Genomic DNA, 12,372 nt, shown 5'->3' with positions numbered 1-12,372 from the left:
GGGGGGGGGGCTCCGCGTTGCCGGGAACACCCTGGAATCGGCCTCAGAGTTTCCCGAGGGTACTGCGTCTGCCCTCCCAGAGCACGCAAGCTCAGTCTACTCAGCTTCCGGTGGGAAACTGGTGGAAATCAGGCCACAGAACAAACCACTCAACACCTACTAGTCCATAGGTTAGAGAAGCAGGTACTATAAAAGGCATAGCTCTTTTTTAAAAAAGGTTCTGGATCCCAGAGGTCCTCAGATTCGGGAAATGTAGCCCATTTTCTACCGGCCGGTGGTGATACCATTGCTTATTTGGCTTTCTTCTTCCTCCCCTTCCCGCCTACTTTCCGCCTTTCCCCCTCTTCTTTCTGTGATAGTGGGAATTAAACCCGGGGCCTTGCAACTGCTAGGCCACTCTTCCACTTAGTAGCTGCGTCCTCAGCCTCAAGTGGGTCCCAGCTTTGACCTCACCACCATGTGCACGCCCAGGATATAAAACTCTGGCAAGTTCAAGTCCAGCCTGGGCAGTTTAATGACTTAGCAAGACCCTGTCTCAAAATAAAAAAGGGCTAGGATGTAGCTTAGTGCAAAGGCCCTGGGTTCAATCCCCGGTATCATCAAAAGGAAAAGGAGGAGGATTGGAGAAGAAAACACCTTCCTGGGTTGATTGAGGCGTACATAGTCTCTGGCATACAGTGATGGTCTAGTTGTTGCAGACTTCAGTGGAGGTGACTTGAAAAAATGTCCTGATATGCCAGGTGGAAGAGAGTCACTGTGAGTTGGGGGCCAGCCTGCACTACATAGCAAAGCAAGACCACATCTTTTTTTCCTCAAAATTATATACACACACACACACACACACACACACACACACACATAACATGGGATATCTATGCATGTCTGGGACAGTTGAGGAAACTATACAGTGATGTTCGGTGTTTTCCCCTTCCCACATGGACTTTAGATAAAGGGTGGCAGCATGAGGGGATGGATCAAGAAACATAGAAATGGTACAATTGCAAGTGACAGTCAGGGAATCTGGGGGAGGCAGTCCAGGGATCCTGCTCTCTCCCTTCCTCATCAGCCTTTTTCTATCCAATCTGAAGGACAGCCCGAAAGCCGGAAAGTGAAGATGCCAGTCACCACAACCCCTTTCTCCCACCTGTTGGGACGCAGCATTGACACCTGACCTAATCACACGAGAGCGAGGTTACTGAGCCCTAGCAGGCAGCTGTCTTTGCCTCAACCATGTTCCCTGCTTCCTCCAAGGTGGGTCATCTCCTAAGAACCTGCCTCCCCACCCATGCAGTAGCACTCAACTCTCTAGGTTTGGGAGCTCAGTTTTTCCATTCTCTTTCTCTTTCCCTAACAACACTCCTGGCATTTGATTACATCAGAATCACTGGCAAGACCCTATCTCTCTCTCTCTCTCTTTTTAGACAGGGTCTCATTATGTAGTTGAGACTGCCATGGAGCTCACTGTGTAGCCCAGGTTGGTTTTGAACTTGCAGCAATTCTCCTGCCTCAGCCTCCCGAGTGCTGGGATTACAGGTGTGTGCCACCACGCCCAGCTAAGACCCTAGTTTGATAAAAGAAAATGTCCTGGTAGGCTGAGTATGGTGGTACACACTTCTAATCCCAGCTATTCAGGAGGTTGAGGAGGGAGGACTCCCAAATTTGAGGGTCAACCTGGGTTATATAGCCAGTTAGAGGTCAGTGTAGACTGCATAGTGAGAATTTGCCTCAAAAAACCAAAAATACAGGGCAGGGGTTAAAAATGTCCTGGTAGAGAGAAATGTTCTGGCAAATGCAGTAATTCAGGGAGTTAAAAAGAAATTTATGTTTTCACATAGACAAAGGAGTTGGCTGGTTACTAAGCTGTACTGATGTCCGTCAGTGGGATGAAAGGAAATTGAGGGCCATTAACACATATTGTGAGTAAGACATATGAAAGCCAAGGAGGTTCGTGGTACCTTGTAAGTGGGTCCATCATTCCTGTCCTTAGAACAGTGAGCTGAGCAGCAGCAGAATCTCCTCTCTCAAGCTGCTGGGGCAGGGAGGCTGGGAATTCCGCACAGGCTGCTCCGCAGCACCTCAGTCAGCAGCCCAGCTGGGCAGGCCTGGGGCCAGCTCCTGCATGGAGGGCATGGGAGCGATGCCCCAGTGCTGGCTCCGCAACCACATGATTCCCAGAACCTGGAGCAGCAGCGCCTGCAGTTCCCAGCAGCCAGCACTGCTTCTGGGCTGCTCCTCCTCCAGGGGACAGGCTCCAGGCATGGAAACTCTGTCCAGCTCCTCTGTCAGGGCCAGACCAATAACTCAGAGCTGATTCCCACACACCCCAGAGGAGGGTTCTGGACTGGCCAAGAGGAAAGAGTATTCTCCAAGCTACCAGTGCTGGCAAGGGCAGGAGTCTAACCTCAACAGGTTCTGAGCGCAGTTGATCCAAGGCGCTGGAATTCAAGGCAAAGTAAGAATTCACTGCCTTTGGGCACCGTCTTCTGGCACAGGATGAAGTGTCTATCAAAGACCCCATGAGAAGGCACAAAATCACTGCTAGGATGATTCTTAGGGGCCCGGAGGAGGCAACAGCCAGTTCTGAGCCAAGTAGGAATACCCATGTTGTCACGGCAGAGGGCAGAGAAGAAAGAGGCTGAAGAAGACAAGCCTGTGGGGACAGCTGTGTCCCGGGCAGTCACATGCTGCCCAGAGAAGCATCCCCAGGGTTCTGGGAGGCCAGTGGCGGGGCTGGGTCAGAGTTCTCTGCAGACGGAGCTGGCAGAGGTCAGGCAGTCATGGAGCTGGGATTTAATGTCATTCTGGGGACAGTGGACCCCGAGTAGAAGGCCTAGTGATGGCGTTTGGTCATCAGGAGCCAGCAGGCTGAAATTTCCAGGGAGATTCAAGGGCAGCCAAAGGGCCCCGGCTGCAGGGGCCATGAGGGGGTCTACAGAGCTTGGCATCTCAGGGGCACAGTGGCTAGGCAGCCAAGGAGGGCATCCTTTAACATCTGCAGTCGGACACGTCAGGGGTGGAGAGGCAGGAGCCGAGGGGTCACCCTGGTGAGTCTCTATCCCTGTCAGCTCCCAGACCTGCTTCAGTATCAGATCTGGGACTGCCGAGTGATGGGATCCCTGAGGGGAAGAACAGGAACCACCATCCTGTTTCCTGTAGTGACCTCCCTCATCCTTCCTGAGGGACCCACAGCCATTCAGCCATTCTCCACGTCACTGTGCATTACTCAAACGAGAAGGAAGGCAGTGTGAGAATCTGTGCTGACCCTGAAACCCAGATGGCCGTGATGCCTGCTCCTTAAAGTTTAAGCGCCTGGTAATAACTGGAATCCTGTCCTGAGTCTGCTTGGGGAGGAAACTCTGGCTTTGTAAACACACCCAAGAATCATTCTGGAGTCACCAGATGCACAGTGGGAATTGACATACCTTCTGGTTGAGGTAATTTGGCTTTTGGAATGGGAGATATATCATAGCAGTTCAAGCCAGGAGTGATAGCACACACCTGCGAGCCCAGCACTCAGCAGGAGGTTCAATGCGAATTCAAGGCCAGCCTCGGCTATATAGTGAATTTGAGGCCAGTCTGAACATAGGGACACCCTGTGTCAAAAACAACAAAACAAAACAAGCAAGCAAAATTTAATTTTAAAAAATGGGCTAGGTATGTAACTCTAGGTTCAACTCTCTGGAAAGCAAACCGGACAGTCTCAGCCCAGGCACTAGGGTCCCTGTCCTGAGCTAGCAAGTTAGCTTCTCTGTACCCCCAGATAAGAAGTGGGGCCATACCGGGTGGGTAGCTGATTCCTGTGCTTTCTTGACTGAGTCTCTGGGCCATCCTGCAAGGCAGGGAGGAGCCGGGACTTTTGCATTATCTACCTTTATCTTTCTCCAAAGCCATTTGGAGAAATCCTGATCCAGCCAAGGCTTCCAGAGTGCAGGAGCGTCAGAATGGCCTGGAGGACTTGCTGAATAGATTCCAGAAGCCGGCCCCAAAGATGCCGTCTAGGAAGTCTAGGCAGGCCTCCTACTTCAGATTTCCATTCATTTCCTCTATAAACTAAAAGCCCTTGCAGACTACATTGAATATGTCCCATTGCTAAATTAACTGACCTCCGACCCCCTGGCTGAGACTAACAGACAGAGCATTTCCCTTTGTGCAGACAAAGTCCACTCAAGGGCACTGATCTCCGTGCTGCAGCATTGTGGGCAAATGGCACTAAAGAAGCTGTGGCTGCTTGGAGTGACCTGGGGAATCCATCCGCTTCACCTGCTGCTGGAGGCTGCCTTCTAGCATTTCGCTCCAGCAGTTCCCAAACATATACAAACCTTATTCCAATCCAAGACCTAGTGTTTGGCCTTTGCTGTTCCTGTTACAGTAACCCAGGCTCCCTCCTCTCAATATTTTTGTTTTGTTTTTGGGGATCGAACTCAGGGCCTTGCACTTGGTGAGGCAGGTGTGGCACCACTGAGCTAAGTCCCCCCCAATAATATCTTCGGCTAAATATTTGTGTTTAAAACTAGATCTAAGAGACATTTTTTTAAAGACAAAGTTGCTAAGTAGTTCAGGCTGGCTTTGAACTCAAGTATGCAGCCCAGGCTGGCCTCAAACTCACAGCAATCCTGCTTCAGCCTCCCAAGTGCTGGTATTACAGGCGTGTGCCACCACACCCAGACTACTAAGAGACATATGTTATACACCTCTCAGAACGTAAACCTAGTGAGTCATTAAGTGCCCTTACTTTGAACACAAATCAGTTATCAAACACCAATGATGGGCCAGAGATTTAGATTAGTGTCAAAAAAACCCCCCAAAAAACAAACAAACAAAAAAAAACCCAAAAACCAAATCAAACCAAACCAAAACAAAAAAACAGACAAAACACCGTGACAGCCAGGCAAGGTGGCCCATGCTTGTAATCCTAGTAGTTGGGAGGCTGAGGCAGGAGGATTGCTGTGAGTTCAAAGCCAGCCTGGGCCACATACGGAGTTTAAGGCCAGCCTGAAATACATAGTGAGAGCCTGTCTCAAAAAATAAAAAGTGAAAACAAAACAAAAAAACTCCCTAAAATCTGAATTTTTTTTTAGATAAGATTTTGCAATGTAATCCAGTCTGGCCTCGAATTCATTATGGCCTAGAACTCACAGCAATCCTCCTACCTCATCCTCCCAATGACTGCGATTACAGGTGTGCACCACTATGCCCAGCTTCAGTGTCTTTCCTGTTCGTAATAAATCCTCCAGCCTCCCACCAACATCACCCTAGAACGACCGAAATCTTGGAATTTGTCAGCAGGATTTTGTCATTCCAAGTTTTCCCCCCAGTCTCACCTTTAAAAGAATGAAAATAATCTATTTTTTTTAAAAAAAGCATTTGGATTAATGTGAATTACTTAGTAATTTAAGTGTCACCTGGTAGAGCAAGGTCCTGCAGCTGATAAAACCGATAAAACCATACATTGTCAAATACCCAGGGAGGGGAAGTAGGGGGGAAGGAAAACAGCCCTGGGTAACAGGAAGTAGAAGGAGAAATTTGCCTATAAAAGGAGTCCGAGGCCCTCAGGTGAAAAGGTGAAAGTCGCAGATATCCTTAGCATTTGGCTGTCTCCTGGGCGGCCTCGGAAGATGTCAGATCCAAGTAACATTGTCAGCCAGAAGGTAAGTTTCCTTTTTAATAGAATTTCTTTTCTCACCAAGTGGTCTTAAAGTCTTTCTGGGTCTCTTACTTTTTTTTTTTTTTTTTATTTTTGCTACCAATCAGGTTCTGGGTACAAGAAATCTCCATCTTGGATCCCCCTCTTCGCACATGACTGCTTCTCTTTATGGGATTCATGCTCCGTAAAAGACAAACGGCTTTCTGTTTTTAGTCCAAAGAAAGAGATTTAATTTTGTAAGAAAAGAAGTGTTGTCACTGGGCAAGATAAGAATGCTAAAGAAATGAAGCACTAAGACTTAAAAGGAAAAGAAATGGGTAATATGGATAAAGCTAGAAAGTAAAGTGACTAATTGGGGTCCCCCCCCAAGAATAAAAAGTAAGCATCTCTAAACGTCCTTCATATCTTGTTTCCATATGAGGTTTGGACGAGATGAGCACTAAGAAAATGCAGTTGTAGGGCTGGGGATTCAGCTCATCGGCACCGCGCCTGACTCGCCCAGAGCAAGGTCCTGAGTTCATCCCTGATACCAAAAAAAAAAAAAAAAAAAAGAAAATGCATTGTATTTACGGGGACGCCTTACTCGGGTAGAGGAGGAGCTGCCCAAGGTTAGGTTTATAGTGACTGGCAGTCACATGGTTACTCTTACTTGGGAAGTGGAGCGACGAGTTTTGGGAAGCGATATACAAATGCAGAAATAGCTAACTGCAAGCTAAGAGCCTGCGGGTAATGGGCAGCCTTTGAATTTAAATTGGGGCAGGGAGGGGGCGTGGCTACGGCTCCTTGGGAGCGAGGCCACCATGGGCCGCGGAAGGGCTTTGTCACCTTGAGTTGAGGGAAGAGCTAAGCTCTGGACCGCGCTCCCGGACAGGTTTCTCTGGTTTGGCTCACTTAATGAGGCTTGGTTTTCTCTTTCGTAGAACAAGAAAACTATTAATTCCAAGTAGACTGGGAGGGCTACCTAGGAGAAATACGGAAAGTACCAGCACTTAGCATGATGTCTGTGTACTGTAGGAAGCCAGCAAGGGGGAGTTTCTTCCTCTCTCCCTGCCTTCCACGTTACCTTTTGCTTATTTCACCATTAAAACAAAACAAGGCCAAAGGCTCGGTGCTGGGGGCTGCGTAATTCCTATGAAAGTAACAGCCAGCCAGATGGGTGCCTCCTTCCCCCCCACCCCAGGGCCTGGTCTGCTCGGGAGTTTCCAGGCCCACCGCTGGAGCCGGCTCTGACTCCTGTCTTTAACCGGAATAGCAATGAGACGCCACTGAGGGTTTTCCGGGCGAGCAGGGCACAGCCTGCAGATGGCAGGGCTATGCGGGCAAAGGAGTGCAGTAGGTTTGAGCCCCGCTTGAAGCCAGAGTCTTGTAGGAGTCCGAGAGGCAAGAACACATTCGATACGGATTCAGAGACCATGAAAGTATTTACTTTAGATCACGAAGAGGGAAGGAGAGGAGAAAAAACTCTCAAATCCAGACCCTGTCTTCTGCTTTCTTTCTCTAATCACACACCTGTAAATTGGCTTTTGCCTGATTCCTCATTATTTCCTTTAATAAAAGTTCTGCTAATCACATCTCATTAGAAGAATCTTGGTACCTTTCCTTGCACCTATCTTCTCTGTTGTTATGAAGCAGTTCTGTGCACTCAAACCAGAATCCGTGACGGACTTCTCTTTTCAGAATCTCTTTGACGGGGAAATAGATGAGGAGGAAAATGTGATTTTAACCCTGGTCCCAGTTACAGAGGAATTCGAACAAGGATTCAATGAGGAATCAAGTGTTTCTTCAACTGCAGATTTCCAAGGTGCGGGCATCGTACCTATGAGTTCTAGGAACAGCGATGCAGGTATGAGAACAGAGATTGCTTGGTTAGTTACCCGGGGAGCCCAGGAAAAGTAAGATATTTCTTATTTGTCTTTCTAACTGTACAACACCCACCTTAAATCTCACCTCGGTTACTTGTGGTCGGCCTCTCAGTCTTGGTGCTCTGCCTTGCTTTTCAGATGTAAAGTAGGCCTGGCTAGCTTTGGAAGGAGCATGTTTTCATAGGGCAGCCGGACAATTCAAAATTCCCCACCCGTGAAGAAGCTCAATCACGTCTATGCAAACAACCAAGAGGCTGGAAATGTGGTTTAGTGATGGAGGGAGCTAGCATTTGCCTAGCACACAAAGGGCCCCACGTTCAGCCCCCAGCACTGGGGGAGAGCGAAGGTTAATAATGCATGCTTGCCTCGTGTTAAGATGAATGTTGAGAAAAGATCTAGTATTTGTGTTTGGTGAATAATCACTGATAAAATATCTAGCAGGCCTTAAATCTTGGTGCAGGACTTTGTATCCTCTGTACTTCGTAGAAAGAGGTGAGACACCTTTTGTTATCTGGTCAGTAATAGAATTCAAGATGAAGTGAAGAGTGAGGAGAGGAGCAGAGAAAGGTAAGATGTGCTGAGCTACCAAAAGTAGAGCATTGTGGCTCAACGTGGGTTGGGATGGAAACTTGGATTTTGGTAGGAATAGCTGATATTTCTGGTTTAAGATTTAGCCACTTTGGAGGAGAAATACAGTATAATACTCTATCTAAGTAGTTGCCAAGATTTACAAAAAACAAGCTGGTGTGCGTAATATAAAAAACACGGAATTTAGAAGCCGTGTTTGGTGTAAGTCCTGTCTGTCTTTTTAGGAGCTATGTTATCTTGGACAAGTCTTTTACTTCCTCCATCTGTTACCTCACTTGTAATACGACATATGTGCAGACCAGTTTGTGAGAAGTGAGAAAAATCTTCGCAGAACTGTAAAGGAATGGTACAAACATTAAATGACTACTGCTTGGGCTCCCCTCTTTTCTCAGTTCACCTTCTGCAAATGAATGAAGAGTTCAAAGCTCGCCCAAAACTTAGGTATAAAGCACCAGCACCTCCCTTGCCAACCACGTTGCCCCCGGTGAACGAGGTGACCCGGGACACCTTGCGTAGCTGGTGCCAGCAGTTTAACCTGAGCACCGACGGCCAGGTGAGTGCCGCTGGGAGCTGCTGTTTGGGGAGAATACAGGGGGACCTTTGTCAACTTGTAACTCTATCGCTCTTTGATCTCCTTAGAAAATAGAGGTCTACCTGAGGCTCCAGAGGCACGTGTACCCCCAGCAGCAATGTGTGAGTTTGAAGGGTGACCCTGTGGAGATGGCTCTCGCTGGGGTGCCCGGCTCTGCTCTGCTAAACAGTTCCGTGATGCTGCGCTCTGAGGCAGGGTCTCTTTTTCCTTCTTTCTTTTGTTTTAAAATTATTTTTTGGTGGTATTGGGATTAAAGCCAGGGTCTTTGCAATAGTCCCAGGATTATAGCATCCCATTTTTCTCACTGAGAAAGTACTACTTTTATTTATTTATTTATTTTGTGATTTTTTTTTTTTGGTACCGGGGATCGAACTCAGGACCTTGCACTTGAGAGGCAGGTGGCAGAACCATTGAGCTAAATCCCTGGCCCTGAAAGTACTACTTTTAAATCCTTCCCATCCTGATGTCTGTGTAAAGACACTCTGTTGGTAAAGGGGACACCGAAGTCTATGGGAATCACACTTTTCCCTATTTTCCTCTGCAGGACATCATCCCTGGAACACTAGAAGACTCCAAACTACAGCTAAATTTCAGGAAACACAAGGTGGCAACCGGGAGGAAAAGGCATGTGAACCCTTTGTATAAGCTCAAGAAAGGCGAGACCAACGTAGTGGAAGTGGTGACTTCAGCTCAGAACTCCATGTTGGCATCCTGGGCCAGAATAGCAGCCAGAGCCACACAGCCCAAGGCTGCGACCTCCTGTCCCATTCCTAGTCCTGTGGAGGCCTTCTTGCCGCAAGCCCCTGGTAAGAGGAGCCTTAAGGCGGGAGTCCTGTTTTAGAGAAATGAGGCTAATGTTTATTAGCACTGCACTGCATGGGCCAGGGATTTTAGCTCAGTGGTGCCCCCACCTGCTTAGCAAGCTGAAGGTCCGGAGTTCAATCCATAGTACAAAAAAACCCCCAAAAATAAAAACCCCTTGTAAGGTGGTAAAAGCAGAGGAGTTAGCTAAAATAGACATAGATCAAAAGATGGATTCACATAGGGCTTATATCTTCCTTGTTTCATGAATAGCCACGTTTTGATTTTTCTGAGACAGGATCTCACTAGGCAGTTCAGGCTAGCCTTCAACTCATGGAGATCCCTCCTGCCTCAGACTTCTAAGTACTGGGATTATTTATAGGCAGGCCCTGCCATGCCTGGCTCAAGTAGTCAAGTTTTGTTGGGGTGGATCCTTCAGCCAGCTGCTTAAATGTGGACCTTTCTCATCTCTAAACAGAACACTAAGCCGGGAAGACAGCGTAACCTAATCATGTAGTCAGATGTGGTGGTGCACACCTGTAATCCCATCACTCAGGAGGCTCAGTTCTTTTCCTTTCCCTTCTTGCATTCCTAAGGTATTTGTAGGCATTGCCAAGTTACTTGGCTTAATCCTGGTTTCTCGGTCTAGAAAAATACACCCTGGAGTGGTGGTTTAAACCTATATATAATTCCAGCACTCTGGGAGGCTGAGACAGAAGCACTGAAAGTTCATTTCATGTCCAGTCTGGTCAACGTAATGGCTCAGTGAAACTTTGTCTTGAAATAAAAAAAGAATAAAAAAGAGGGCTGATGATGTAGCTCATTGCAAAGACTCTGGTTTCAGTCACCAGAATTGGGGGGTGTGATTTGTTGCCCAGCTCAGGTGTAGCTCAGTACATGGTCCAGGATGTCAGCCCCAGGATTACAAACAAAAAAAGATTTCTCAGGACATAGATCCCAAACCTAACATTTCTTATTCTCAATCACGATTGTTTTGTTTGTTTGTGATGTAGCTCTGGCTAACCTTGAACTCTTGGTGATCCTCCTGCCTCAGCCTCTCAAGCACCAGGGTCACAGGTGTGCACCATCACACCCCACCATAGTATCTTTTAGTCCACTTTTCCAAGCTTCTTCTGTAGATTTTTTTTTTTTTTTGGTACTGGGGATCAAACTCGGGTCCTTGTGCTTGCAAGGCAGGTGCGCCAGAACCTCTAAGCTGAATCCCCGGCCCTTCCGTTGATTTATTAGCAAAACATTAGAGTGAACTTGAGAGCGAGAGCACCTGCCAGGGCTGCGAGAGAGCCACTTCAACCCCGCTGCTCACCTCCGCTTCTCTGTCACCTCCCCAGGTTGTCGGTGGTGCGTGGTCCACGGCCAGCTTCGCTCTGCAAATGTGGAGGGCTGGGTGCGCCTGCAGTTCCAAGGGGGCCACTCCTGGGTCCCCAACACTTCCAGGGGGATGGCCTTCCTTTTCCTGTTACCTGCCTGCATCTTCCCGTCCCCAGGAATGGAAGATAACATGTTATGTCCTGAATGTGTTCAAAGGTAACCACTTCAGGCCTTCCTCAGCAGGGCACACAGAAAAGAAGTCTAGATGAGATGCAGGGGCACGCTCACTCCTGTGACCTCAGCACTCAGGAGGCTGAGGCGGGAGGATGCCTCAAGTTCTAGGCCACACTGAACTATGAGGTGAGACCATGCTAAAAAGAAAAACAAAAACAAAAAAACCCCACGAGGGCCGGGGATTTAGCTCAGTGGTGCCACGCCTGCCTTGAAAGCGCAAGGTGTCCTGAGTTTGATCCCAAGTACTGCCAAAAAAAAAGTAGGAAAAAAGAAACGATAAACGGGAATATAGTTGATATTTGTATTGACAGATGAGTGTGGGGAGGGGGAAGCAGAACAGGAAAGGGTCTGTGTTTGTACAAAGGGTCTTGTTTTCCTATCAGTCACTTACGGAGCAGTTTGACAATGACCACGTAGCCCCAAGAGAACATGCACCATACACTGTCCCTGTGCACAAAGCAGGTTTCAGTTTTACACAGACCATAGGAAATGGAAAGAAGAAAATCAGAGGAAGGAGGCAAGTCTCAGCACGAATCAAGAATACAGTATTGTCCTGAGGTACAGAAAGGGCGAGTGGAGAGCGCGGTACTGGGAGGGTTTGGAATCCTGAGCAAAGTCTGGGTCAGAAAAGAGCACCTCCGAGGCGGGGGTGAGTGTGAAGAACCGAAACTGAAGAGCCCTACCTACCAAGCGAATCAGCTTTCCAGTGGAAAGAGGCTGGGAGCTCAGCAAGGAAGGAAAGTGGAAAGTGGTGGTTGGGGCTGGTTGCCATGGTGAGCGCTGAGGCCAGAGAGCTTCCTGGGGACCAGTCTGTGGCCCGGTGGTGATCATGCTCTTGAGATGGGCAGGATAGCTCTTGTAGCTTGTCCTGTGTGGTTTTGTCATTGTTGAGTGAGGCACAGAGTCTCATTATGTAGCCCAGGCTGGCCTTGAACTTGAGATTGAGATCCTCCTGAGTCAGCCTCCCAAGTGCTGCGATTATAGGTGTATGGCACCAGGCCTGGCTACTGGTGGCCTTTGAGAGTAGGCGACGAGGGACAAGAGAAGCAAAAAGATGATTGTAGTTAAGTTGGCATCAAGCATGTGGAGACCTCACAAACGGGCGTTCTGATAATTCATCTTCACTTGCTGGGCCAGGGAGGAGGTAAGAGTGTGCTGAGGCAGTGCTTAAGGGGCTCGCCCTCCCTTCTCCCTCTCTGTCTGAATCTGTCCCCACACACCTGTATTTCATTAATTTCATTGTATTAGGGATTGAACACAGGGCTGTATTGTTTTAGGGATTGAACACTGAACATGTCCCCCTTTCTACATTTTTTTGTTTT

At 48.1% G+C, this 12,372-nt stretch overlaps 2 protein-coding genes across 2 annotated transcripts in view; both read left to right on the top strand.

Moving 5' to 3' along the window:
• The window catches only part of Dppa4 (developmental pluripotency associated 4), a 21,598-nt gene extending 20,434 nt beyond the window's left edge, over positions 1-1,164 (top strand). The window contains exon 7 of the mRNA XM_033768059.1: positions 1,089-1,164. Coding sequence (XP_033623950.1) covers positions 1,089-1,164 — 76 coding nt within the window. The remainder of the gene's footprint in view (positions 1-1,088) is intronic.
• A 4,451-nt stretch (positions 1,165-5,615) lies between these two features.
• Positions 5,616-12,372, top strand: part of Dppa2 (developmental pluripotency associated 2) — a 7,561-nt gene continuing 804 nt past the window's right edge. Inside the window, exons 1-6 of the mRNA XM_010630189.1 lie at positions 5,616-5,648; positions 7,322-7,487; positions 8,487-8,647; positions 8,734-8,787; positions 9,231-9,492; positions 10,837-11,032. Of these exons, the coding sequence (XP_010628491.1) occupies positions 5,616-5,648; positions 7,322-7,487; positions 8,487-8,647; positions 8,734-8,787; positions 9,231-9,492; positions 10,837-11,032 (872 nt within the window). The remainder of the gene's footprint in view (positions 5,649-7,321; positions 7,488-8,486; positions 8,648-8,733; positions 8,788-9,230; positions 9,493-10,836; positions 11,033-12,372) is intronic.

Source organism: Fukomys damarensis, unplaced genomic scaffold, assembly GCF_012274545.1.
Source record: "Fukomys damarensis isolate Sample0158 unplaced genomic scaffold, DMR_v1.0_HiC HiC_scaffold_24, whole genome shotgun sequence".
Lineage (NCBI taxonomy): Eukaryota > Metazoa > Chordata > Mammalia > Rodentia > Bathyergidae > Fukomys > Fukomys damarensis.
The sequence above is the reverse complement of the archived record's forward strand: the minus strand, read 5'-3'. Positions and strand labels throughout refer to the sequence as shown.